The 27,412-nt window shown below is 37.9% G+C and overlaps 1 protein-coding gene across 1 annotated transcript in view; it reads left to right on the top strand.

The window, feature by feature from the left end:
* The window catches only part of ADAMTSL1 (ADAMTS like 1), a 176,455-nt gene that overhangs the window by 67,583 nt on the left and 81,460 nt on the right, over positions 1-27,412 (top strand). The window contains exons 8-13 of the mRNA XM_085041985.1: positions 8,787-8,898; positions 9,530-9,668; positions 17,488-17,538; positions 19,395-19,599; positions 20,915-21,062; positions 24,915-24,999. Of these exons, the coding sequence (XP_084898111.1) occupies positions 8,787-8,898; positions 9,530-9,668; positions 17,488-17,538; positions 19,395-19,599; positions 20,915-21,062; positions 24,915-24,999 (740 nt within the window). The remainder of the gene's footprint in view (positions 1-8,786; positions 8,899-9,529; positions 9,669-17,487; positions 17,539-19,394; positions 19,600-20,914; positions 21,063-24,914; positions 25,000-27,412) is intronic.

The following is a 27,412-nucleotide window of genomic DNA, read 5'->3' as shown; positions in this document are numbered from 1 at the left end:
ACTGTTTATGGTTAACGTATTGTTGGATATTTATGATATTACCATATGAGGATTGGGAGTAAAGACAGTAAGGGTCTTCTGTACAATTTAGTTCTGATTCTGGGAAAGGTTTCCAGAAGAGATTATAATTCATATTTGGGAGAAGGCTTCAGATGAGGTGGGAAGTGGTGAAGAATCTTGGAAGCACTGACAGCTCAGGGTTAGGATGGTGCTCCGGGAAGTAGATGAGATAGAATTAAGAATGAGTGCACAGAAATACCAATAGTTACAGTTAAGTGTGACTGATTCAGCTTTTGTGTTATCTAGGTCAATTCACTGAAACACTGCTTTGTCTAGAAGAGATCAATTGATCAATGGATCAATATTGTCAATTAATTGTAAAGCAAAAGTACCTCTTGAGATATGTGTCTTTCTCAGGTCATGTTTGCACACTGCAGATTGAATTTAGCTGGAAAAAATGTCTGTATCAAAGCCTTTTATCAACCTGTGTTTGCATTCAGTACTTCTTTTCCTAGTAACAGTCATAAAAATCACCCAGTCTGATTTCCTGATATCCAAAAAATGCACCGTTTTTGTAATAATTTATAGGTCAAGGCCACAAGTAATGACCAGCCTGACAAAAAAAAAATGTAATCATTATTTATCTTGGCCAGATCTTGTAGTAAATTCAGGAAAATTCTTTTTTCTCTCATCTTGGCAAATGAGGGGAATGTGTGAAAAACCATGAAATAAACCTTTTGAAAACAATGTACAGTTTTTACTTCATAGCAACCTTTTCTTTTTCTGTTCAATATAAATCATTTCAATTAATAGTACCTAGAACATGATCATTCTCCTAATCAATATATTTCATTTGACCTTGTGGTCATGGAATGACTTTCATAATTAACAATACGCTGTGTAAAATAAGGAATACATCTAATTTTTCAACACTTGGTGCAATGTTTTCATTGATTTATTCTGGTTTTCCCACTCTGAGAAACAGGAAATTTTTACTACTGTTTACCTCCTTTCTTCTTTACTTCAGTAGTTGATATCTCTGTCATTATCATTTGCCTCTTTCCTAGTGTCTTCATAGAATCATAGAATGGTTTGGGTTGTAAGAAGCCTCAGGGATTCTCTAGTTTCAACTTCTGCTGCCATGGGCAAGGACACCTTCTACCTTTGATCAGCTTGCTCAAAGCTACATTTAGCCTGGTCTTGAACATTGCCGAGGATAGAGCATCCACAGTTTCTCTGGGCAACTTTTTATAATGTCTCACCATGCTCACATGAAAGAATTTCTTCTAATATCTAAACTAAATCTATCCTCTTCCAGTTTAAAGCCATTATCCTTTATCCTATCTCTACATGCCCTTGTCAAAAGCCCCTCTCCAGCTCTCTTGTAGCCCCCTTGAGGTACTGGATGGCTGCTGTAATGTGTACTCACAGCAAGTTCTCCAAGCTTTACTACCCCAACTCTCACAGCCTTTCCTCATAGGAGAGCTGCTCCAGCCCTCTGGTCATCTTCATCTACCTCCTCTGGACTCAGTCCAACAGGTTGGTGTCCTTCTTATGTTTTACTCAATTTAATCTTTACTTTTTGTCAAAGATGATCCATAGAAAGTTTATCCTTATTTCCATTCTGTGTCCTTTTCCTGGTTTCACTTTGATTATACAGTCACAATTTTTTTAAATACACATGAACATGTAACTTGTGACTAGTACTTAAATACATAAATGTATATTTTGAAATAATCAATCTCCTATGAATAGATGTGTAGTTTAATAAAATTTAATAACATTATTTAATATTGATTTCATATAAAGAGATAATTATATTATACATATATATATATATGTTGAACAGAAGCGAACTTACACTCTATAATTACTTGAAAAGAAGTTGTACTGAGGTGAGGGTCAGTCTCCCCTCTGAAGTAGCAAGTAATAGGACAAAAGGAAATGGCCTAAAGTTGTTCCAGGGAACCTTTAAATACTAGGAAAAATTTCATCACTGAAAGGCTGATTAAGCATTGGAACAGGCTGCCCGGGGAAGTCGTGGAATCACCAACCCTGGAAGTGTTCTGAAAATGAGTAGATGTGGTGCTCTGAGACATGGTTTAGTGGAGGACTTGGCAGTGTCAATTTAGTGGTTAGACTGGATTATCTTAAAGGTCTTTTCCAACCTTAATGATTTTATGATTTTATACACATAATCATCAGGACTCAAATGGATTCTACCTGGCTGTGTACTCTTCTCTCCTTTTTTCTTCCTTTCTGCAAAATTCCATTGATGTTTTTAACTGATGCTGCACACTGAGCCAGTATTTTCGGAGGAATACCTAAAACAACCCTACTACCATTCTGAATAGTAATAAATAATGTGGACAACAGTTTTGTGTATAGTTAGCATATATAATTATTTGGGGTTTCCCATAGTTTTGTTTTTTTTTTTTTAAACTGAACTCAAATTTAGTCAAAACTTTGAGTGCTTTCACAGATGGTTTCAATTTTAGGCACCATTCATAAGTTTTTCATTGGCAAACTTGGTCAGCTCGTGGTTGACCCATTATTCTGCTCATCTGGGCATCTGGCTAGCAACTCATGCTGTAGCACATACCCCTGAGAGATTCCACTGTCCTTCATCCATTGCAAGAGCAGGTTATTGGACCATTTCTTGTTACCCAGTCATCAGTTCATGGGTGGATCTTCTCAGAGGATCTGTCTAGGACCTGGGGTGAGTGACCTAGAAAAAAACCTGGAAGAACAAAACTACCTTTAATGTTTTGGCAAAGCAAACCATAAGGCTCAGAAAACATTACCTTTCTCCAGATACTCTTTGAGTTCTGTTCTCTTTTTCCACTCTATCTACTCACCCAATAACCGAGGTAGAAATTATTGGACTGAAGTTTGTTCATTACTCATTAAACACTTCCTGAAAACTATTACAAATTTCTATCTATATTTATGTGTTTTAAACCATAGTTTATGCATGTAAGTAGACTGAATATGATAATATGTGATTTGGATAATATGTGATTTCCTGTGCTCAACCAGTTCATCGTTTGAAACTACTGGATGGATGCTGTTTGAATCTGAAGATGTGCTACCATTGATTTTCCATACTTATTTAAAATACTGCTGACTTGAAATGTACTGGCAGGTTTTGATGCAATATAGACAGTTTCTTACACATGTAATATTCTGTTCCTCTGAAAAATTGTTATTTGTAATTTTTACTTTCTTATTCTGTAACTTTTGTTTATGTTCCCTATGTATATCTCTCAAAGATCAGTCACTTTTAAGTGCTATGAAGGCTTGATGCCAGCCTTGTTCAGTTTTCACCATTTTAGCAGTGTGTGCGTGGCAAAAAACACCTTTTCAATTTGTTAGTTTTATTTTTATACAGTATCTATCACAATAGGCTCCTCTGTTTACATTGATCTCTTAGATTAATAATTTAACGTAAATAAATATTCCACAGTGACAGTTAAGATTGCTCAATCAAAGGTGAATTTTCTTACCCTTTGTAAGAAAATGTCGACATTGTTACCCATGTTGATGGTGGTGAAATTGTCATTTCTCAGATGACTGGGATGTTATGGCTGGTATCCACAGAAGAGATGCAGCACATCTGGTTTTGGTGTATTTGTTTCTAGTTCTATGAATGATTTTGGGCTTCTTACTTGGGAAACTTCCATATTTGTTGCACTTAGTAGTAGACTCTGTACAGATGATTTAATTGTTACAGCTTGTACCGCAGGTTCCATTACTGCCAGCTGTCCTAGCCAATCCAGTGCAGTGATGTTCTCTTTTTTTCTTCTTTTGGGCAGAATAATGGAAAAATAATGGTAAAAGATTTAAACCTTCTAGTTTTCTGTTTTAGCTTTGTGAGAGAATTAATCTAAAGGGTTTTTAACACCTTCATCACCTAAAGGAGTACTGTTTAATCCAAGATTGGGCAGGGTGAGCAAGTTCAATTCAGAGATATTTTGCAAAGTATGTAAATTGGTGATAATGTAATTTCACAGTGATTTGTCTGGCGGATTTATAGGCTTAAATTGAGAAGCAACAGGTGGAGCTGAATTCCGTAAGAGAGACAACCCCAAAACCAAGCTGATCCAGCACAAGACTATCACAAACAGGGGATGTGAATGCAGAAGTGGACAGTAGATATGTTCCTTATACTTCGAGGGCAGAGCTCCTTTCAGCTCCTTTCCAAGGGAATGAAAAGGCAAACTCAGAGGAGTTATGGTGCAGTCCTGTCTCAAAACATATGCTTGAAAGCCTTCAGTATCTCTCATTATTTACATTTTATGTACTTTTAATGTTATTTTAAACAAGCTTGTAAAGTTATTTTCCCATGACAATGTCTGGCTTCTATTTCCTTCATGAACAAATTATTAACAGCAACAAATGTCTTGTACATCCTCTTTTTTCAGTGCAAGATATCACTTCATACAACCAGCAATATTGAAGCACTCTAGGTAGAATATTTTTTATACCGACATGAAAAGCACAAAGTTGCATATGCTGCAATTAATTTCTCATTAATTACTTTCATTAATATCAGCCTAATGATTTGGCATTTGGAACTTGCGGAAAGCACTCATAATCAGAATCAGAATCAGAATCAGAATCAAAATCAAAATCTTAATAATAATAATAGTATGGGTAAATCCATTAGAACTTTTCTAATAAGCATGATGGCATGGAGATAAATCACAGTATACCAGATCAAATTGTGTAAGATTAAATTTGCTGGAGCACTTCCAGAGAAGTACAACAAAGCTGGTGAAGGGCCTAGACATTAATTCCTGTGATGAGTGGCTGAGGGAGCTGGGATTGTTTAGTCTGGAGAAGAGAAAGCTCAGGGGTGACTTTACCACTCTCTACAACTGCCTGAAAGGAGGCTGTAGCCAGGTGGGGTTGGTCTCTTCTACCAGGCAACCACTGACAGAATGAGATGACACAGCCTTAAACTGCACCAGAGCAGATTCAGGTTGAACATCAGGAGGAACATCACTGGAAGGGTGGTCAGGCATTGAAATGAGCTGCCCAGGGAGGTGGTGGACTCACCATCCCTGGAAATATTCCAGAAACAGTTGGACATAGCATAGTGCTACGGTCCAGTTAACATGATGGTGTTTGGTCAAAAGTTGGACTCCATGATCTGGGAGGCCTTTCCAACCTGAATGATTGTATGATTCTGAGGTATGAAAAAATAATTCCCATTCTCTGTCCTCATTTTGGAACACACACACGCACACACGAAAGAAAGACATGGTGTCTTTCCTCCTCAAACACCCCATCCCCAATTGCACAAAAGGAGAATATCTTATTGAATATACTTTTCATGGCTTAGCTGTACAAGTAACATTGATAATTATATGGTTTTCACTGCTTGCTATAAACTGCTGATTAAATTGTAAAACTGCCCAAGTAAATGACTGTAGCTTTGGAGGTCAGGCCATGTATTCTTCAGTAAACAGAAATAAATGGTTCAGGCATACACTGCCAGAATCAAGCAAAAAAGGGTTGGGCTTCTGGGAACTTTACTTGCTTGTTTTTATATGAAGTAATTGAGTTTTGGAGCTACAAGAAAAAACAACAAAATGCAAAGGTGAAGTCAGATGTTTCAGCCTCTTGTTCATAGAACAGATCAGAATATCTGAAAAAAAAATTAGACATCTTTTGTGTTCAAATTTTTGTTTTCTTGTTTTCATTCAACTTTATGTGACATGTCCCAAACCAAATCTGCATTTTATCAACTCCAAACTTCACCTGAGCAACAGCTTATGCTTCTCTTGCATCATCCCAGATAGTCATTCAGCTAATTCATTCATCAAACAAAATCAGTTTAAAAAACAGTGTACAAGGGATTATTTTTTCCAAGGTCTTTCAACGGGAAAAAAAAGATATCTCTGTCCATAGTGACTATTCATAGTGAATATAGTGGATATCCAATAATGGATATTCTGAGGACTCTGGTCTTAACCAGCTCCTGGGGACACCAGTCATATATGACTGTTGTTATTCTTTTGGGTCTCACAAAGTGGTAAAGGCTGCTCTGATGTTCAGAATGCTCCTAATTCATCTGAAAGCAAAAGGAAGTCAAGGATGGTCTCTGGGGAGTTGCAATGCAAAAATGCAGGAATGAGTGCTCTGCATGATCTGATTACTTCTGACTTCTGCTATTAATAAATTTAATTAGGATTTTATTTGCAAGTGTAATGATCAGTTGCCATTTTTTTCTGGTTCAGTTACCTAAGTATGCAAAAGTCGTTGGTTAGAGGACTAGCTAAAGACTCTCAGGTGATGACCATCTCTATTTGAATCTTTGGTATTTTTCATAGCTACAAGGGTGTTGCAAATACTGCAAGAGTAAAAAATTTCATTTTACTACAGAGATAGTAGTACAATGATAGTTTCAATGTGTGGGAGTCAAACCAGGACATTCTTGCAGCATTTAGCTAATCAAGTCTCACTCTGAGTTTTTCAGAGCTCAAGCAGCCAATGATGATTTTCCTGGATGAAGATCTTACCTTTAACAAATAGTCAAACAAAATGAAAACAAAGTTTTTGCTGCGTGGAATCACCATATATTGTTCCTCTTCTACTTACAGTATTCCTTAAAACAGTAAAGGATACTCTGTATGCGTCTTTTATTTGCTTTTTTATCATTTGAGCTTATGACTGTGGCTCATTGTAATTCTTTCCCACCTATGTTGTTATCATGGCTATATGAGTGACTTCCACATTAGTCTGAAAAAGGTGTACATCTGTCTTTTCTCTGTGTCAAAACAGACAGATAACTGCAGACATGCAGGAATAGTCTGGAGAGAGAGAGAAACTCTTCTTTCTTCCTGATTTTTTTTTTTAATGTAAACTTTTTTCCTCTCATTCCTTTTATAGTAGGTTGTATGTGAGCGCTTGGTCTGTTCTTCATGATTCACTGCAGACTGCACTGCTGAGTACATCTGAGTTTAAGAATCACTGATGATTTTTAAAAAGTGAAGAGTAAGAGCAGAATTCTCCCCAAAGAATGCCTTTCCTGCACATTGAGATCAGAGACCTCCCCAAATGGCTTCCAGCACAACAGAACATTTTTCCCAGGAGTGCCTGAGGCTTTCATGAACCCGGAAAGACCCTTCTGAAGTCTGTAATTAATGCACTATCCCCGCAGAAGGAATTAGGTATCCTGTTTCTGACACACAGATTCAAACAATATTGATCTGTGCAAAAGGCCTCCCATTTGCTGAAGCAGTTGTATTGCTACAGCTGGTTTGGATTTTTTTCCTTTTGGGAATTGACATCACTGTTTAATTAGAAAAGGGCAGCCTTAGTCTCAGTGGACCAGACCTCATACACATATCAATATTCTTGCCCTCCTCCTGCTCTTCAAGATGTATCTTGATCTGTAATCATGTTGCTGTCCATCTACAAGAGAAAACAAAACAAACAGCCCAAGTTACAAAGTTCACCTCAATTTGTCTTATTTTTGCTTCTGTTTCACAGACCATTCTTTGACCATGTCTCTTGGTTTTTGGAAAGAGAGAAGAGAAAGGGAAAGGCAGATTGAAAAATGGTGTTTCCAAAACTAGGACACTCATTGGAAACATGAGAGAGAAAAAAAAAAAAGTAGGCAGTGGTTGAACAGTTTAAGCAGTGGGGAAAAAAGGGGGAAGGATTGCTCCTGAGCGCAGCAGTACTGTCTTGGAGAAGAGTCCATCTTTTCTAGTTGTGATTTGGCAGTTTTCTCTACTATGACAGCATCCAGCTACTGATGCAGAGATGCACAAGCAGCACTGATATACTGTGTCCTAGGATAAATAATCAAATAGGAGAGGTTTTTAGTAGCAGATTTTTTTTCTTCCCTTGCCAGCTGTTTGTGCAGAGGTGTAGTTGTAATGACAAGGCATAACCTGCCGAGATATTAAAGTCCTCGTAACTATTAATCAGCAGAGATATCAAATGGGAAGGATTTTTTACTGGGCCAGGTGCAAGTGGTGCTGCTTAACCAGTGTGAAAGTCTCTCATATTACAGTCCTTGCACTACAAACTCTTGTTTATGTGGGAAACCAATTCAGCACACATGGTACTGGAAGCATGCTGGCTTTTCAGCTCAGGTGGCTTGTAGGCTCTAAAGAGTTTTCCAGACCTGCACTTAGCCCGAGCCAGGATTCCATGCCTGTGATTGAAACAAGCATTTTTAAAAGCAAAATAAAGTAAGCAGAAGAACAAACTTATAATAGTGACAGTGCCACAAAGGAGAATGAAATAAAGACCTCACCTCAGAAAAAAAAATTGTGAATTAAAGTTTTTTATACTATTTATTATTTCTCACAGTGCAGCCTCCCATGTTTTACTCTCTGCTATCAGGTTTATTATACCTGGTCTTCGAATCTGTTTTCTGGGAAACATTAAATAGCTAAAATCTATGTCCATATGTCAGGGACAATAGATAGTGGTAAGTGATTTTCTGATTTATTAAACATCAGTCCGTGTCCTCTGTCCCAATAAGATTATTCAGTAGCACTAACCATGCCTTTTCCATGCACTCATTATTTCAGAATATGGTCTCAAAATGGTCCCTGGTTATGACCAGAAATTTGTTTGACTGTTTTTGAACCCAAGATTCTGCCACTATCTATGCTTTGTTTTTATATTTCATTTTCCTATTGCAAAGTGTATCTGGTATTTCATGAAGCTGCAAGGCATCTCCAGTCTGCAAGATGCGTGTGGTAGAATACTTCTTCCCAGCATTTATGTTAAGTTCACCCTTTGATATAACTGTTTTTCAGATTCATTATGCTGGTGCTGCTGACAGTTCAGTCCAGTTCATTTTCTACCAGCCTATCATTCACCGATGGAGGGAAACTGATTTTTTCCCTTGTTCAGCATCCTGTGGTGGAGGTAATGAATTATCGCTCTGTTTCAGAAACTGTCATCTGCATACATAACTTGTCCCAACTGCTGCCCTGAGTTTTGGACCTTAAAATGGGCAAAACCTGAAAATTTAAATAATTACAACTAAATGAAGGGAGGAATTGAGCAACATGGTAGTAGCCTGTAGGTTTTTAGAATCATGGCAGTCTCTGTAGATATAGTACATCTTGATACCTATACATCTGCATTTAATGCTACAGCTGTCAAGTGTAAAGGCTGAGGGGATTTGGGCCTGTTTTGGAAAAACAAGATGTCTCCATTCGTCCCTGTTGCTACCAGCAGGTTTACCCTCTATACTGAAACTGAGAGCACGATTCTTAGTGACAAAGAAATGTCAGCCTTTGTTTTTTCTTTTTTTATTCCCTAGGCTTCTGAATTTTTGTTTGACCATATTGGTTATCTCTTGTTTCCTCCTACATGTGATATACATTGCTGTTTTCAATCTGGCCTGTGAAACAACTCAACAGCTGTTACACTCAAAAGCATTGAAGCAAGCTGAAATTAGTTTGCTTTTTACCAAACCAGAACTTAGATGTATTTCAGAGAGACACAGGAAGAACACCACCTCTCATATTATTTATTCCTCTGTATATTGCAGGTTATCAACTGACATCTGCTGAGTGCTTTGATCTGAGAAGCAATAGGGTAGTAGCAGATCAATACTGTCACTATTATCCTGAAAATATCAAGCCAAAGCCAAAACTTCAAGAGTGTAATCTGGATCCTTGTCCTGCAAGGTTAGTCAGCTTTAATTTTAAAGGAGGCTGAGCTCTAAAGGAGTAAAATAAAATAGGAAAACATTGTGTTGCTATTTTTCACACTGTAATTTATCCTACATAATTCAATATCTTTCTCATCCTGAGAATGCACTGTGTAGAACATCTCTATTTAGCACCTCCACATAGCGAAGATTAATTAGAAATGGTTGTTTCTTCCCCTCAGAATGTATTTTACCTCATTCATTGTTGCAAAGTATGAGGAAACAAATTGTCTATCATACCATCCCCATGATCAATACGTGTATCTTAAGTGTTAGTGAGATGGAAAAAATTCTTTTGCATTAAAATTATAATCATCACAATTAGAGGAATTATTTTTATGGGATTTTTTAAATTTTCTCCTTAATAAAAAGATTACTTGCATTTATGGCAGCTTGTAAAAATGTAATGAGTGATTCTGTTCTAGTTACCAATGTCCTTTGGCCCTGCATGAAGGTCTCATCTCTGCTGCCCCACAGAATCACAGAATAGGTGGGGTTGGAAGGGATCACAGTGGGTCATATGGTCCAACCTCCCTGCTCAAGCAGAGTCACGCCAGAGTATATGGCACAGGATCACATCCAGATGATTCTTGAATATTTCCAGTGGGGAAAACTTCACAACCTCTCTGGACAATCTGTGCCAGTGCTCAGTAGCTGCACAGTAAAGAAGTTTTTCCTCATATTAAGGTGGAACCTCCTGTGCATTCTTCCTCAGAACATTAATAGTAAAAATAGTAAGATCAGACAGTCAGATTTTTTTCATGTATGAGAAAAGAAAGAAAACCACAAAAAAGAGCAGTCACACCAATTAACCCTGAACTTCTGTGGAAGTCCAGGGTTACTGCAGCCACTCAATAAGCAGCAAGCATTTATTTGTGCAATCTAAACCATTTGGTCCTCTTGTGTGGCTTTGCTAAAAGATGGTTAAGCATCACCCAGCAGGCATGACAAGGATGCCCCAAAGCCATTTTCTCAACAGCTCCTTTCTCTCTAGACTAGTTTTGTGCCAAATTTGATAAAGTGAGTTCAAGCAAGTACCACCTAAAAAGTTGCTATGTCACTTCAGATTGCAGGAGTTTTTCGTAGAAAATAGATGTCCTAATGAGAAAAAGGCTGCTTTAGGAGCCTATGGGACTATGATCCACCTAACTGAGGGTGGCTGCTGCCCAAACCAGGTATACCAGCTTTAGAGGAGCTAGGCATTATTAGAGCTGAACAAATCACTCCAAGCCAAAGATAGTTTTTACTTCTTATAGAAACTTTTCACCGATGTTCACTGACTTTTTCTGAAGTTAACACTCAGACTGCTTTGTCATTGAAGATATATTTACCCAGTATATGGCAGTTTATATTCCTTTGTTTCCTGTAGGCCCATTTTGTTTGAGACAGATATCAGTAGAGGCCAGGTATGATCAGGTAGAAGGCATGAATGTCTCAGGAAAAGGGTTGATGAAAGGTATGAACCAATATGGAACTCATCTTTTGGAGTCACTTATCACAATATCAATGAGAAACTAATTTTATTTAGTTGCTTTATTTTATTTTTTTTTTAATTCCAATATGCTATTTTTTAAATGTACAGTTTTGAGTCAAATATGTAATTTGCCTCTGGAATTTGTGCTGTGGATATTTTCCATACCTTTCCCAATAATTTTAAATTACATATTCTCAAATGGCAAGACAAATGACTGCATGGTACAGGGGAGGAAAGAGAAAAGAGTATAACAGCTGGGCAGATGTCAGGAAGAAATTTTTGTTTTGTATGAGACATAACAAGGCAAATTTGTTGATATAAAGACCCTGAGGGGAGGGAGAGTAATTTAGAAGTACAGCTATGCCATCCCAGAGCAGCTGGCTTTTTAGAAACATCTTCACAGAATGCCAAATTTCAAATTTCTATTTTCAAAAGTGGTTTTGTAAAGAATTCAAGAATCAACAACCCAGAGGAAAAAATAGAGGAAAACTGTGGTAACTTCTGGATTCCTGATGATTTCTTATAGTCAGGAAGAGGGTAGGTGGAGCAGAAACACAGGGTCAGAAGCATGGCCAAGGAGGGTGTCTTGGCTCTGCAGTGTCTTTGCTGTGTGGGAGCTGCTCTGCTCCACCGGTATAAAACTAAGAAATTAACTTTTCCTGGCAGTGAGGCATAGCTGATTAGTAGTTGCTGACTGTTCCTATGGTGTGTCAGTGAATGCCACAGAAAATAATTGTTGAAGACCACAGTGGCATTGAATAAAGCAACTGAGAGGGTTGCTGTAGGAGAGTTTACGCTAAAATTTTCAGCAAAGGGTAGGCTGAAATAAAAGTTTAAATGAACACCATGAGTATTGTGTGGGCCTGCAATTAGTTGCGTCTTTAGCTTTAGTGCATAGAAATGTTTTACTTTATTGTGCTTACTATGCAATAATTACCAGTATTGCTGGCATAATGAATAGCAAAAAAAGCTTAGTCTCAGTGAACATGGAAAATGAAACTAATTTGCTTTCTGAAAACCTAGTTTCTCATGTACTTAGAGAAGGAAAAGGATGTGGATATTTATTTTTCAAACATATATCATTTATACATACTCATTTTCCAGGTTAAGTAGAGGTGGCCACCTGTGCTATTCACCTAAGTCACACCCGTAGTTAGTATCTCGCAGAATACAAGGTATGCGGTGATGCTGACTGCCTTTTCATCCCTACATACTATCAGTGCTCTATCCAGCCTCTCGCGTGAACCCTGTTTTGGATCCAGCTCATGCCTTGCAAAGGAAAAAGGGCTGTTTATTTACAGCCCAGCATGACTTTACAGCAGTCTGCCTTTGACTGGCAAAAATATGTCTCTATGTGTAATATCTACTGATGTGAACAACTGCCAGTTCAATCTAGTCCCCTTCTATGTGGCAAAATCCAGCATTAGTATTTCACGTATTTAATTAGGTGAAAATCTTTTAACTACCCAAAATTTCAGCGACTGGAAGCTTTTAGCTTTCATCTATACCTTTCTGGTATCTTTTAATGAAAGAGGAATGGAATTCTTTCCCTGCTTAGAGAAAAGGTTTGCTCAGATTTGACTTTACTGTGCATGCTGAACACTTATTTAGGACAATTCTAAGGTGCTATAAGCAGTATATTAATAATTTCCTTTATAATTCAAAGGCTTCCATCCAAAAAGCAATTTTTACAAATGCGTAAACATCTATTCCCCACTTATCATTCACTCACTCACCAGGATACTGTCAATATTATTTCTAGATTTCATCTGCAGCTTTTAGGTGGCATTCCCAGCTGTGCCATTCTGCATCTTTACCAATCTCCCGTACTTTTTTCCTACTGCTGCTAAATGTTAATGGGGGAGTTTCTGAGTCTCAAAAGCTCTATTTGTGCTTTGACCAGGAGATTCAGTGGTGTATAAAGATTTCTAAAGGCAACTTCAGCAAAGATTCTAACTTCATGAAGCAACTGTCTAAAACATTTCATATTAGCAAGCCTCTAGCATAAAGTGTTCTTTTTAACACTTTAACTCCAGGAGTTTGCCTAGAGTTCTATCTGTAAGCCTGCCACTAGAAATAATGTTAATACCCGTGGAAAGTTTGGGGGAAAATCTCTCATTCAAGCAAGACTTTCAGCACACAGAGACCTGAATGAAACTCTCAGATATTCACAATTTATTGAGTCTTCCAGCAAAATTGCAAACTCCTCTTTCTGCTTGTCAAAATTTTCCTTTTGGCATTCTCATTTAAATATCCACACTGAGTGTTGGCAGAGGTAGACATAACCAAAAAGAAATTTTACGTTAAATTTAAATTTTAATAAAATCATACTTTTTAGTTGTAAATTTTTAGCTATTCAGAAAAGAGCACTAAAGTACAAGTAGAAGCATACAAAAGACACCAGGATGTTATAAAACATGTGAGAGGCATTAACAGGCACCATCTCTTTGAGGGTCTCAATGACTATTTCTCAACACAGAAAGTGTTCTTTTGGCACAAGGGGATAATGTCACAGCGTGGTATATTCAGAGAGCACTGAAGTGTGGTACCATACACCGCCTTAGTGTCAGCATTTGTAGCAATAAAGTCCAGTCTTTTTCACAAGATTGCCATCTATCCAGTGATAATCATGGCTCTCACCGAGATGCTGGCTTGGGTGCTAAACTATTGTCTTCTGTGGTGAACATTTCCATGTCTTCCAGTACAACCAACCCAAGCTACTTTAACATTTCATTATTATTTGTTCATTGCTAATAACATCTTAGACATATTCCATTGCTTGGGTGCAGTCCCTACCCTGCAGATCATTTACACTCAGGTCTGACAGATTTCAGTGAAGGCTTACATCTTCACTTGTGAGTCCACAGTCCACATCAGGAGAGAGGTGTGATCAGTGCAGCCATCCAGGAGCACGGGTAGCCCTGCAGCCTCAGCACTGTGAGTAGGACACCCCTGGCAAAACAGAGCCCTCAGCAGAAGTGAAGACTGTGAGCCAGAAGCATGTGAGCATCCTGCAGAGCCCGGGCAGTGGCACAGCAGCATACAGGACACCAGTGCAGGAGTGGCACATTGTCCCCATGCAGGGTCACACTGCCCTGAGGCACCCCGGGGGCAGTGATCTTTCTCTCTGCTGGCTCCTCTCCCAGTTCTAGTTCTAACAGGTTCCACCCCAAGAATTGTCAGCATGCAGGAGAGAGAGCTGGGAAGGGCTGGCGCCTTGTCAGAAAGAGGGAGTCATCAGGGAGGTACAGGAGAAAGGCATTTGTGCTTGTCATCTGTGCTAAATCGGGTAGCTTAAGGAGAAGAAGGAGCAACTGGGGAAGAGTTCACCAACCATGACTTCCAAGGAATGCAGCTGCAGACAGTCAGTCCAGGGGAAAGCCAAATGTTTGCAAAATTGGCAGATCTGGTTGCAGCACTCTCACCTTTGGCATGTGCAGCTCCCGTTCCAACCATATATATGCCTTGGAAGAGCAACTGTGTTGAGACTGCCAGCAATCAGGAGGAAAACAAACCCATGTGCAGAATATATGACAGGACTTGTTGGTTTGAAAGGCATGGGAGATTGCAGACATATGAGACAGAACAGCTCTGCAAAATAATTTGCTTTGTGCTCCTGCTCCTGCCAAATCTCTTGATGTTTTGTGAGTGAGTCCTGTTAGCTACTCGCACATATTTCAGTGAAAGAATTATTGTTTCCTGTGCTCGTTTAGCATCCCCTTTGCATTGGCTGAGTAATGTACAGTAAATAAAGCCTATAAAGTAGATCTCTTCTATCTGGTTTATAGGAGTATGGTTGACTGATAGATTCATGGAATGTAAACCACTTTGTCCCATCAAAAAGTTAGAATTTGCTGGAGTAATCCCTAAGATGTTTTTTTGAAGTGTTCACTTAGTCTTGGGGGTTGTTTTGTAGAACACATACAAAAAAACCCCTGCAAGACTAGCTAGAAAGGTGCAGATGTCATTAATGATACAATGACCATCTGCTCTTCTGTTTTATCTTTAAGACAATTATTTTTAAAAGTCATAAATTAAGACATTGTGTATTATTGCAGGGGTCTTTTTTCCTTACTATAACTTCATGGCTGTGATTCATTATCTTGCAATTACAGAATGAGAGCCCTTGGCAGTCCCTCACATATGCACAAATCAGTGTCAGTAATTCTGTGGAGCTGTTTACAAAAATGCAATTTTTGTGTGCAAAATTTTTTGAGGGTCAAGCCTTTCCAATGACAACATTATTCTAGTGCTTTACAAATGTTACTTAATATTCATAGCAGTGTTTGGATGTGGTGCAGTTATTTCTATCCGAACAGTCTTGGGAATTATGCGTTCTAAAGCATGTAGGCCTGGATTACGCATAGGAATCATTTTTATTAGAAAGAAAATACTTTTCACTTCAATGAGTGAGAAATGTTTTGAAATCTGATGCTTTCTTAGGCAGTAGATGCTTTCATAGTGTACTTATTTCACTTTTTAACTCACTATATAACCTTTTTTCCCAACCACTTCTCAGCAAGCTGATGAGCTGGAAAGTGCAAAAGGCTTCAGAATGGAACTTCAGCAGCAGTGGTAGAAGACTCAGGAAAACAGAAAATTCCCAACAGCATGAGCAAAAAACCCCCAGAAAAAGTTCCCTTCCATCTTCTTTAAATACTAGTACACAATTCCTCCAGCTTCTTCAGATGTCTACCCATCAAGCTAAGTCTGAAAAGACTTGCTCATTGACCATATTCTAAATGACCCATTTGTCTTTTCCAGAGTTCCCCAGTGCCAGAACTACCTCTACTAGATTTTTAGATTTTTGTGGGGATAGGCAGCTCTTCGAAGATGCAAATACGTGCACTCATGCAGAGACTTCCTCTGACTGCAGTGGTTGCTAATCTTAGAGGGAGCTTCACCCTCACACGCTTCCAGGGCTCCAGATGCTTCCCACACTTTAGCTGGAAAATTCCAGCACACTGACCTGGCTCTGACTCCTTGCCGTGGAAACACAATGGGATCCATTCTTCTGTCTTGGACAAGTTAGGCACATAAACCCCCTGTTGACTGAAAGCAGAACAGACCCCTTTAGGCCTGGCCTGACAAGACTCCTTTGAATTCTCACAGCATTTTTCAGTGAACTGTGTTGAGGATGGAGAATTCTTTCTTCCTTCCCCCTCCTTCACTCCTTTCCCCCTGCAGAAATCCATAGCAGCGTACCTAGCACCTCTCAAAAGGCTCCCGAAAAACACCTTTATTCCTGACACTCAATTTCATCGCTCCATAACTTGGATGGAGACACGCTTTTTATTTTAATGCAATTGGTATTCACTCTTTGATTTTTCTGTCCACTTGCCCCATCCATATACTCAAGTGGCTTTGATGAAAGCGATAAATGAGGCTCTCTGAGATCATCTGTTTGATGTTAATAGATATGCCTGATAACTGGGAGACAGCATGATTAAAGTTACTCTGAGTCAAAATTATAAAAAGTGCAGACAAAATATGATACTTGAGACTAGCAATTCAGGGAGACCCTGTAGTTGCCAATGAGATAAGTGGCATCCATCTCACACATAATGGCATGATAATATTTCAGATAATTCCAGATTTTGATCTATGCCGTCTACAACTTTTAGATGTTACATTATAATACCATACCAATAACACTACAGTAAAGCAAGCCAGCCACTTATGACAAAAAAACCCAACCTGAGGTTAATCTTTTCTCAGGCTCCTTCTCTCTTCCAGAAAAAACCCAAAATTAAGAGGCAGGTCTGGACTTTAAGGTGAAGAGACAAGAATTGTAGATTTTAATTCATGCACTGGGATTATCCAGATTTCTAATCCTGGCCATTGTAAGTGCAGAGATATTGTCTGATGGGCAGAAACAACCATAAAATATTTATTAAAAGGATTTTATTTAGTGTTCTCTCAAGCAGATAGTTCTCCTGTTGTCTTCAGTGACTTTGGATCCGAGCTCCGAGAAAGTATTAAGCATGAAAACATTTTTTTTTAATGCTAGATGATACCATAAGTTAAAATAATATTTGGGTCACTTGTAGCAATAGATTGGTTATTTGTCAGAAGAAAAAAGTAGTAACCACTGATTTATTTTTTTATTTACTTAGAAACTATAGGAGGGGAGCATATTTTTTTTAATGAGATCACAACTTAGGTAAAATATCTTGTTTGGTTGGTTTATGATACTGTAATACAAAAAGTTGTGTAATGTAATACAATATTGTAATATGAAAGTTGTATAATGTAATCATTTAGTGTTTATTTTATTATGTGTACCTTCTACTCAGAGGGTTGGCATTATTGTTCCTAACAGTGATGGATACAAGCAGATCATGCCCTATGACCTCTACCATCCCCTTCCTCGGTATGTAAAACAGTCAACCAGATGCTAGGCTTAACAAATACATTTTCTTTTTTTTTTTTTCTCTTGTCTGTACTTCTGCTTTGCTCTCAAGATAAGTTAGCAGATGCTGCTTTTCTCTTGCTCTGGACTCTTACAGATTAATGTGGAGATGTTCAAGTGTTAACCTTTTGTAATAAATTTTGTCAATGCAAAACTGAAATTATATTCTATCTGAATGAAAAATGCAGATTTATTAAGTGTGTGGTCCCTTTCTTTCTCCCATTCCTCAACTCCACTTTCCCTTTTCTCTCATACATTTCCTTTTTTTGCCCTTTACTCCTCTCTGAACAGAAATATAATCTGTGGCTTTGTCATGAACCACAAGACTTTCTCTCTCTCCTCCATCGTGCTGCTTCTTGCATGTTTATAATTTGTTAGATTTTGGATTTTGACAACATTAGTATTGTGTTCTGATCCTACAAATGCATGGTAATGCCTTCCCCGGGGGCATTAATTCATTAGCTTTTCTGAGAAATAAGAGATCAGGGCAGGAATAGGATCAAGATCTGATTTATATTACTAATTATGTCACAATTAAGATGTCTTTAATGTAAGACTCAAGATTCTCATGGAAATAATCATATGAGTGATTATTCTTAAAGCATTGAATAAGACTACTATTAATTTCAGCCATTTCACATTAAGCTTTATGGCACTATCAGACAGTAGCCAGGTGAGAGTATTGCTAGGTGTACTGGAGCAGATGAAAAGAATATGGGTTGATATGATGCCAAATTAGAGAGAAAGAGTATTTTTCACATTGCTCAACAATTGCTACTCAACAAAAATATTTCCTTTTCTTTAAGGAGGAGGAAAAAAATCTTCACCTTTCACTTTTTTTACTTCTTGTCTGAAGGAGGAAACAGGTGGAGTGTTTTCCACAAACACTATTTTTTGAAGTCAAAGAATTAAATCTTCTGACCAAAATCATTCTTTCAAACAGTATTTGAAGTGTCCTTATGACAAGGACATTACTTTGTGGGGTAAAAAACTTCTTAAATATTTCCATGTAGGCAGAACACACACACTTCTGTACCTCAGTCATGCACAGGAATGTACAGGAATAGCCACACTGGATCATGAGAGTGGACACACATCCAGTCTGGTACAAGGGGTCGTATATAAAAGAGGCAATACCAGACTATTTTGTGTGGACAGACATGGATAGGAATACATATCTTATAGCATATGCATCACTGGAAAAAAAAGGCTTATTCTTATACGTATGCCTAGCTTTTCAGAACATGCATATATTGTTCTGTGGATTTTTCATTACATTCTCAAATGGCACTTGTAAAGAAAAGATGGCTTCTCAGCTCCTCTCACTGCCTTAACTGCAAGGACACAAGGTCCATTGGGTTTATCCATCAGAGGATATGGATCTTAATAGTATAGTCACATTTTCTTTTTGGTCATTTCCTCTCATCTTTCTTTTTTCTCTACTGTGTTACTTCCTTGAAAAAAAACACTGCTCTTTCCCTTTGTCTTCTTCAAAGGGGGCATCAGCCTCAGAGCACACTGAGTTTCCTGTGATTTTTGACAAAGATTACTCAGAATATTAAAAACTGTGAAAATATGATCATCCCATCAATTAAAAAGAGAAAAAACACAATTAAGTGTAAAGTATTTAGATTTTCTGTGGTAGTAGTAATTGGGTTAATGGGAGGGAGGAGATTTCATACTATTGACTGTGACTTAAAAGACACCAGCCCTGAGCAGGCATTGCTGCTATGGGCACGTATGAAAATAGACAGATACATGATTAATTTTTTTTAAAAGCAAGGGTAATGTTTCCTGATGCCTCTCTGTTTTCCTAGATGGGAAAGTACACCGTGGACTGCCTGTTCTTCATCCTGTGGAGGGGGCATTCAAAGCCGCAGCGTCTCCTGTGTGGAAGAAGACATTCAGGGGCACATCAGCCCTGTGGAAGAATGGAAATGCATGTATACTCCAAAGATGCCTGTTGTCCAGCCTTGCAATATATTTGACTGTCCAAAGTGGCTTGCTCAGGAATGGTCTCCGGTAATCAACTTAACTTTGTTGGTTTTGTATTTACCACACTAGCAAAATATCTAAAATTATAGTTTAGTGTGTTTTTGGAAGTAGGAGCATTTACTGCTTTCTCTCCTTATTACCAACACCTCTGTTTTAAATTATGCTATTTGTCTAACTGCAAAGTAAACACTCAGGAAAAATATATTAATTAGATTAACATAAGCAAGGAGAATGATGGAAAAATAACTCAGCTCTGTAATATTCATTTGTGACCTGCTGCTAATAATAGACTGGAAATATAAATGAAATGCACAAATCAAAACCAGTAATCATGTATTGGTATTTCTGTATTGCAATATTTCAGCATAAATTGAAACTTGAAATCGCTGGGAAATTCCCAGAAGTACATAAATTTGCATATAACTGTGCTCTTTGCTAGTTGTAGTTGTCTGTTCCTGATTTGCCTTTCCTTCTATATGAAAGTAAATGTCTTGGAAATGTCCTTCCACAAACATAGTAAAGTATTTAAACTTTGTACATAAAGACTTATCTTCACTATAATTTCCCACCACCCCAGTTTCTCAACAAGTAAATTGTGCTTTAGAAGCTAGGCTAGCTTACCTACAGATGAGGTGTTCTTGACTGATGGCAAAGTGTTTGCTGATTTCCACATGAAAGCTGTTATCTAAGAGCAAAGTGGTAATATCCATAGCACTCCTGACTGGTTGGTAGTTTTGATCCTCTCCTGTGCAACCAATTTTGAAACATTCTGTATAGGGGGAAAACATTGATGAAGCATAGCAAAAATAAACTAAAGAAAAATTAATTTTAAAAAAAAAACCCTAAAAAAAAATTTAAGTACTTGAGAAAGTGTCTGAGGGAAGAAAGGCCAACAGTACCCCATTCTGTTTGGTGCTTTTTTCCAAAATGGCTGAGTGTAACCCCTGTTGATGCATAAGCCCCTGTACTTTGTCCAAGCAAAGCAGAGTGCTTCCAGATGAAACTGACAGGGTGTTACTGAGCATATCCAATATGGGTCAGATGGCCATGAGCCAAGTAGGCAGCATTGCAGGAGTGACACTGCCAGAGAAGTCCAGTGGCAAAATGTCCAAATAAAGTAAATGTTCTGAGCAGAATGTCAAAAATTTCTGTCAGTTTTATACCTTATCCATAATTACCAAATATTATGAATACTTTATGTTCAAGGTTGTGTGTTTCTGCATCATGTTTGGCTCTTCATTGTACAGATACTTCTGTAGCATATTCCCATTTTATTTATGATTGCTTTGATGTATTACACACAACGGTTTTTTTCTCCATTTAATTTTTTTTTTAAATCCAGTGCACTGTGACCTGTGGACAGGGACTCAGATACCGTGTGGTCCTTTGCATTGACCACAGGGGGATGCATACAGGAGGCTGTAGTCCTAAAACAAAGCCACACATAAAAGAAGAATGTGTTGTACCCACTCCTTGCTACAAACCCAAAGGTAATGAGGCAGAATGGTGTTCACAAATTTTTCAGAGCTCTTCCATGTTCAACCATTTTGTTTTGTTGCTGGCATCACCATTTCCACCTGCACCCAGTTATGATTTTGCACCTGTCTGCTCCTGTCTGTCTGCTCCTGTCTGTCTGCTGGCAGCTTGGAATGACTGCTGACCTCTTTTTTTCTTACAAGCTGAGGGCTTTTCATTGTTAATTTGTGGTTCAGCAGACTAAGCAATATAAATGTAGATTTGGCTGCAGTTTAAGTTGGTTTGACCTGACAGTTTGCGTCCAAGCTCAATCTGCCCTGTGTTTTAAAATAAATTGAAATTTAGTATATAAATAATTCCTATGGTAAATAAAGGTAACTAATTACAAAAGGGCATTTTCATAACTTTCAGGTTGAAATAGATCAGAAGCAAGCATATCTCATCATGAGGCTCTTCTTACTATCTAGGCTGCAAAATTTGTGAGACAGAAATATCTTATAGCAAGGAGTATTCACAATTTGTATCATAATATTTTTCTTACTTGGGCCTCAAGCAGAGACTAATACTGAGGTAAAACCCCCATGGTTTATTGAAAGAAGGAGAAAATATTTCTGCATTTCTTTGGAAGTTCTTATGGGATGGGAATGTTAGAAAGAAGGCAGTGACCAGGTACAGCAGACGCATGTATTTGGCCATTTCCACAGATGCATGAGCATGCATGAGACCAGTGTTACCACATCTCTGCCCATATGCTGACTAATTTATGGAAAGCTCTGGGCTGCAGCAATTCAGGTGGATGTAACTTTCCTAAACTGTAGACTTGCACTCGACCATAAGAAGAAAACAATTCCTTTAAAAAAAAGAATTGCTCATTTGAAACATACTAAGTGCACTTTTTATGAAGCCCTGTGAAATAAGACTGACCCATGATCTTGTGCTCTTCCAAGACAGAACAGTGAAATTTGTAATTTCAATTTCTGCAGTTAGAGGCCAATGATAATTAGAGCCACTTGCCAATCAAGATTCGTGTTTATTATGACCATGAGAATTCATTGTATCTGTGAGCCACCAGAGGGATGAAGCCCAGACAAGGTGTCTCTGGGGAGCAATGGCCATGTTTGCACTGTATTTTACTGGCCAACCTGAGCTTGCTCCATTCACCTTCCAAGATATAAAAAGAAAAGTAAGAAAAAGGCCTTGTGACTGTGTTAGCATGACTCTGAGCCTCATACAGGTATTCAGTGGGTTTGGGCTCATTCAGTGAGCTGCTTTTATGGGGCATTGTATTTATGGTGTTCAGAACACAGGTAATGCAAGATCCCGTCTGGCTGCATCATTCAGTGTAAGCAAAATGCAGAAAGACACAAAAGGGATCTTGTGTTGCAAACCACCCACAACTGACTTCTGCTTAGAGGGGTGTAAAGCCAGCTAGGAAAGCTTTGCTTACCTCTGTCTGTCATGAAGTGTCTTCAAATGGGAATTGTCTGGGAACAAAGTAAATTACTCTTTGCTAGAAACCAGCTCTTGGAAGAGCATGGCATCTTTACCCTGGATAAGATCTTATGCTGCCCTTTGCAGCATAATTTCTGATTAATTTCAGATTGTAGGAAGATACTTCCTTCTTCCATTTTTTCACATGAAATGAGAAAGTCCTGTGCAAAGCTTGCTTGGGTTAATTTTCGTCCTCATCTTTGTGCTGCAATACTCACAATTCTCCCTTCATATTGCAAGAGGTAATGTTTGAGTATTTGTATAACTGAAGGCTGAATAGTGCTTTCAGAATAGCATTGGACCAGATGGTATCCAGAGGTGTCTTCCAAACCATATTATTTTATTTATAGACTAGAAATTTGTCCTTTTTATTTCACACAGCTAGAGTTAGAAAGTTAGAGCAGTAGGGATAATGAAGGTACTCTCATCTACTGAATATTTTAGTCCTAGCCTGGGTTTTTTTCTGCAACTGGATTAACTCTAAGCAGAAAACAATCTTCCTAGCTGACTGAAGTAGCAAGGCAAAAATGTGGAAATCTCTCTTATCTTAACACACTCTGCAAAAAAGAAATAGAAGGTAAATTGTTCATGTGGTTTATTTAATTTTATTTAATTCAAGCCCTAAGGCATTTTATGCTGCACCAATAATGGGAAAAAATTAGGATATCACTGGATTAAGTAATGATTTTCAGTTTCAACAGAGAAGGCATATTCATCTAATACAACTTTGTGTATAATATATGATTTAATTGGTTATACTGGAAGTGTTTTATAAAAGAAAATATTTTACTTTAATCTCCAAAGGTAAAAATTCCTCCTTAGCTTATGTTAGGAGTGTTTTTTGTTCATTTTTCTGTCAAAGCACACTGTACAACATCAACATTTTGAATCCCCTAACAAATTTTACAGCATAGATGATAATTAACTACACCTCTTATAAAAGGAAAGTTATTTAAAAAGTCACAAAACAGGTAATGTTACGCAAGAATTTTTGCTTTTTACAAGCACCTGCATCCAAGAAAAAAAAACACAGAAATAAGATTTGGCTTTCCAAAACCCATAAAACAAACTGTAGAATATATAAATAGAAATATTTCCTACATATTTTGGATGATTAGTAAAATATAGATTAAACTAAGAGCTGTGCTGGCAAGCATTCATCCTTAAATGGCATTAATACATTAGATTAAGAGCTAGGCAAGCTGTTTCCAAGATAGAATCAGCAATTCTATTACTGTCCCTCTTTTCCTTAGTTAATAATGTGCTCCAAGGAAATTTGCATGACTAAAGTTGCGGTAGCTGTGCATTCAAGTTGTAGGTCATTGTTCCTCTGTGATAGAACTGAGAGATGGAAAATTTCATGTGCATGTGTGAGGTGTTCTTTGCTCTGCGCATCAGAGTCACAGAAAATTCCTGACTATTCAGAATTACATTAACCCACTGCTGTTGGCAAGTACAAGTCCATCCTTATATAAACCCTCACTGCCCTTTGTTTGTGTTTTTTACCCCTTATCCTAGCCCAGAATGCTCTGTTGAAATGCTGAGCTCCTTCTCAGATTGTGGTGACAAATTTGCTCTTGCTTTATACCCCAGTACAGCTAAAACAGCTCTGCTGCCTTCAGCTCAACTACTCCACTTTGACATTGCGTGAAAATGGAGTTTGGCTTGCAAAGCAGCATGGCCCTGCACTCTCCAGTGCAGAGCAGCTCGTTACACTGAGTGCACATCCTGGAGGGGAAGAAAAACAGCTCCACTGTTTTCCATCAGAAATGACAGAAAAAATATCAAGCTCATTTTTTTGAATCCACATAGCTGATGAACTGATAAACAGTTGAAAAGCATAGCTGGGCCGTTTTGTTACAGTTTTCCTGTGGTGTCACTCATCAAAGCAGGATTTTCTTTCTTTTTATAATCTACAAGACCCAAGCTTAGCATTTCTTCTGAAATTCCAAAATGTAAAGGTAAATACAGGGACTTTACACATTTTTCCTTTACAGTGTAATGGAGGCCTGTTACACTTGCAAGATTCCCTCCAAAAAAGTACTGTCCAAAGTGTCTACTTTTGCAGTCCAGTTGTATAAACTGAAAGGTGACTTAACTTTCATTTGGCTGTCTGCCTTTAGGGCATTATAGCCCTTCTACCTGCAATAGTGAAATATCTGGCCACATAGCCTTGTAAGTGATATATTCTAGGTGATGAAAGAGTTTCCTTCTCCTCCCCATTCTCATTTCTCTTTTTCTTCTCTGTGCTCAGCCTTCATGTGTGAGAAGGCACCCATGCATCACCTGCATGCTTGGAGAAAACAGGGAGGGTGGCACGCATAGCAGCATTACCACATGCTTCCTATTTTCACATGCTTGTGTTTGCTCCATAGAGAAACTTCCTGTGGAAGCAAAGTTGCCATGGTATAAGCAGGCTCAAGAGCTGGAGGAAGGAAGAGCAGTATCTGAAGAACCATCGTAAGTCTCAAAAATTTGCTTACAACAGGTTCTCTTTACATAGTCCAGAGAAGCTGTGGTTGCTCCTTCCCTGGAGATGTTTAAGGCCAGGTTGGATGTGGCTCTGAGCAACTTGGTCTAGTGGAAGGTGTCCCTGCCTGTGGCACCTTCAGTTGGAACAAGAGCATCTCTAAGGTCCTTTCCAATCCAATGTGATTCTGTGGTGTTTCCATATGGGAACCTGGGGGGTGAGCAGAACTAGCGCAGTCTCTTGAATGTATTTGGCTTCTGTTAGAGTGTAAAGGACAAACCCAGCCCTGTGGAAATCTATGGTCTTAAGGCTATATCACACTTAGGTGTGAAGAGACAGGTTTCAAGAGGGAAAACGCAGATTTAATTTAAGCAAATATACACATGTTTTATTTGAGGTAATTATAAGACTATTACAATAGGAGGCCATCTACCTATATATTTATATGTTCTCTGTTACCACTATATCTTCACAGCTTGGCAGCTTTATTTATTTTCTCAACACCCTGTGAAGTAAGTGGTAAAACAAGACACCAGTGATGATTCTCCCTTGCCTTTTTCCCCAAGAAAAGGTGTAGTAACAGCGAAAAAAAAAAATTAGCAGGAAATAAAATAGAATCCTGTGATATGTACCACATAAGCCTGGAGGAATAAGGTTGAGAGATTAAAAAGAATGTTATGATTATGTTTTAATTTTTTTTACCTGAAACGGTGATAAATGCATGCTATAATTGCATGTACCTCTGTATGCAATTTCCATCAATATCCAGATCCTTGTGTCTGAGCACATGGCATTTTTTATTGCAAATGCAACTGTGTATTAGATTAAAAAACATTGTTATGCAATATAATTGCAGTTTTGGCATAATTAATCTGAAGTCATTTGAGACAGGAACATTGCAAGAAGATGGAGACATATCTAATATGTCCTTTAAAATTAAAAAAACCAAAAATTATCCAGCTTCCATGTGTGTACATACATGCATTTAGACCAATATATGTATACACATGCATTTGTACACACATATACACAGACAAATGTACACATTCATATGTGTTTATATATATTACTAGCAGCTATCACATATAGTATAAGGAAATGCTTAACTGCCTCCAGAGATCCATAGGCTTTATGGAATTAATTATCTGATTAATTCAGAGTCAAAACCTGGAAAATTTGACGATTGTGAACATACTAATGTTTCATATGTAAAGTGCAGTTTATTTTCTTGTGATTTTTCTTGTGACTATACTAAATTACTTAACTAAATGTGCATTTATCAAACTGTAAATAAACCTTGGGAACATACATAAAATAGGAACATACTGATATGCTGTTATGTGGTTGTATTGGGAATAATTTGTTACACCAAGAAAGTTTTTGATCGGTTTTGTGAACAAGGTTGATTGCACTGTAGAAAAGGAGTATAGTTATACATATGTCTGTGTATATATATATATGGTATATGAGCCTTAAATATTAACAAGGGATTTGTAGAGAATAGGCATAACCTTTTGTTTATCATTATGTGTATTTTAATAAAACACTTTGGAAAAACTGGTGGGTTTATTACTTGTAATACTAATACAGACCTTGAGAGATCTAAAGGGAAAGGGGTTCAAGAACTTCAATTTATTTTTAAGTGCAGTTATGATACCTCCATACTTTGATGCCACTACTCTGCTGCCCTGAAGGCCCTTTTCTGCAAAGACACTCTGTCTACTCCAGCTACTGCAAGGCTTCAGTGATGCCAGTGGGATACTATCATTCCCATACAGCAGGGCACAGTCCAGACAACATTCAGTCTGCCTTGGGGTGACATTTTGTATGTTTTCTCCCTGCAAGGCACACCTCTAGGAGCATTTCTAATCTTTATTTTAGGCTGATGAGAAATCTACTTGAATTCAAATACAGGTTTTTATATGTGTTGACTAACAGGAAGAATAAAGGGCACGAAGTCAGGGTCTTTCCATAAACTTTCCCAAAGCTCGGAGATGCCTTGTGTTTAGTTTGGAATGATTATTGTTGATAAGGCATGAGACAGGAAAACCAAATAAAACTTAGAAAATTTATGCTGGAAGAGCCATCAATGCAATCCCCATTTGTAAACTGTAGCAGCCATCTGCAGATTGTTCCAGAATATCTAATCTGTTTCAGGAATCTTAAGCAGTGAAATTCCACCTAAATCAGGTTTCAGTCCCTCACTATCAATGTTGTTTTCCATTAATGTCTGACTTTAAACAGTTATTCATTTCAGGTCCTGGTTATAAGATTGAAAAACTGTATGGAATAATATAAAAAAGAGACAAAACATTGAGAGCTCACCAAGGTACAAGGAACAATCTCCTTTGGGGCCAGCTTTATAAAATCATTTCATTCAGCTATGTAGGGATTTCAAATGCA

This window comes from Lichenostomus cassidix, chromosome Z, assembly GCF_008360975.1.
Source record: "Lichenostomus cassidix isolate B80296 chromosome Z, HeHo_3.0, whole genome shotgun sequence".
NCBI classification, from domain to species: domain Eukaryota; kingdom Metazoa; phylum Chordata; class Aves; order Passeriformes; family Meliphagidae; genus Lichenostomus; species Lichenostomus cassidix.
Note: the sequence above shows the minus strand (reverse complement) of the source record. Positions and strands in the feature narration are given on the sequence as shown.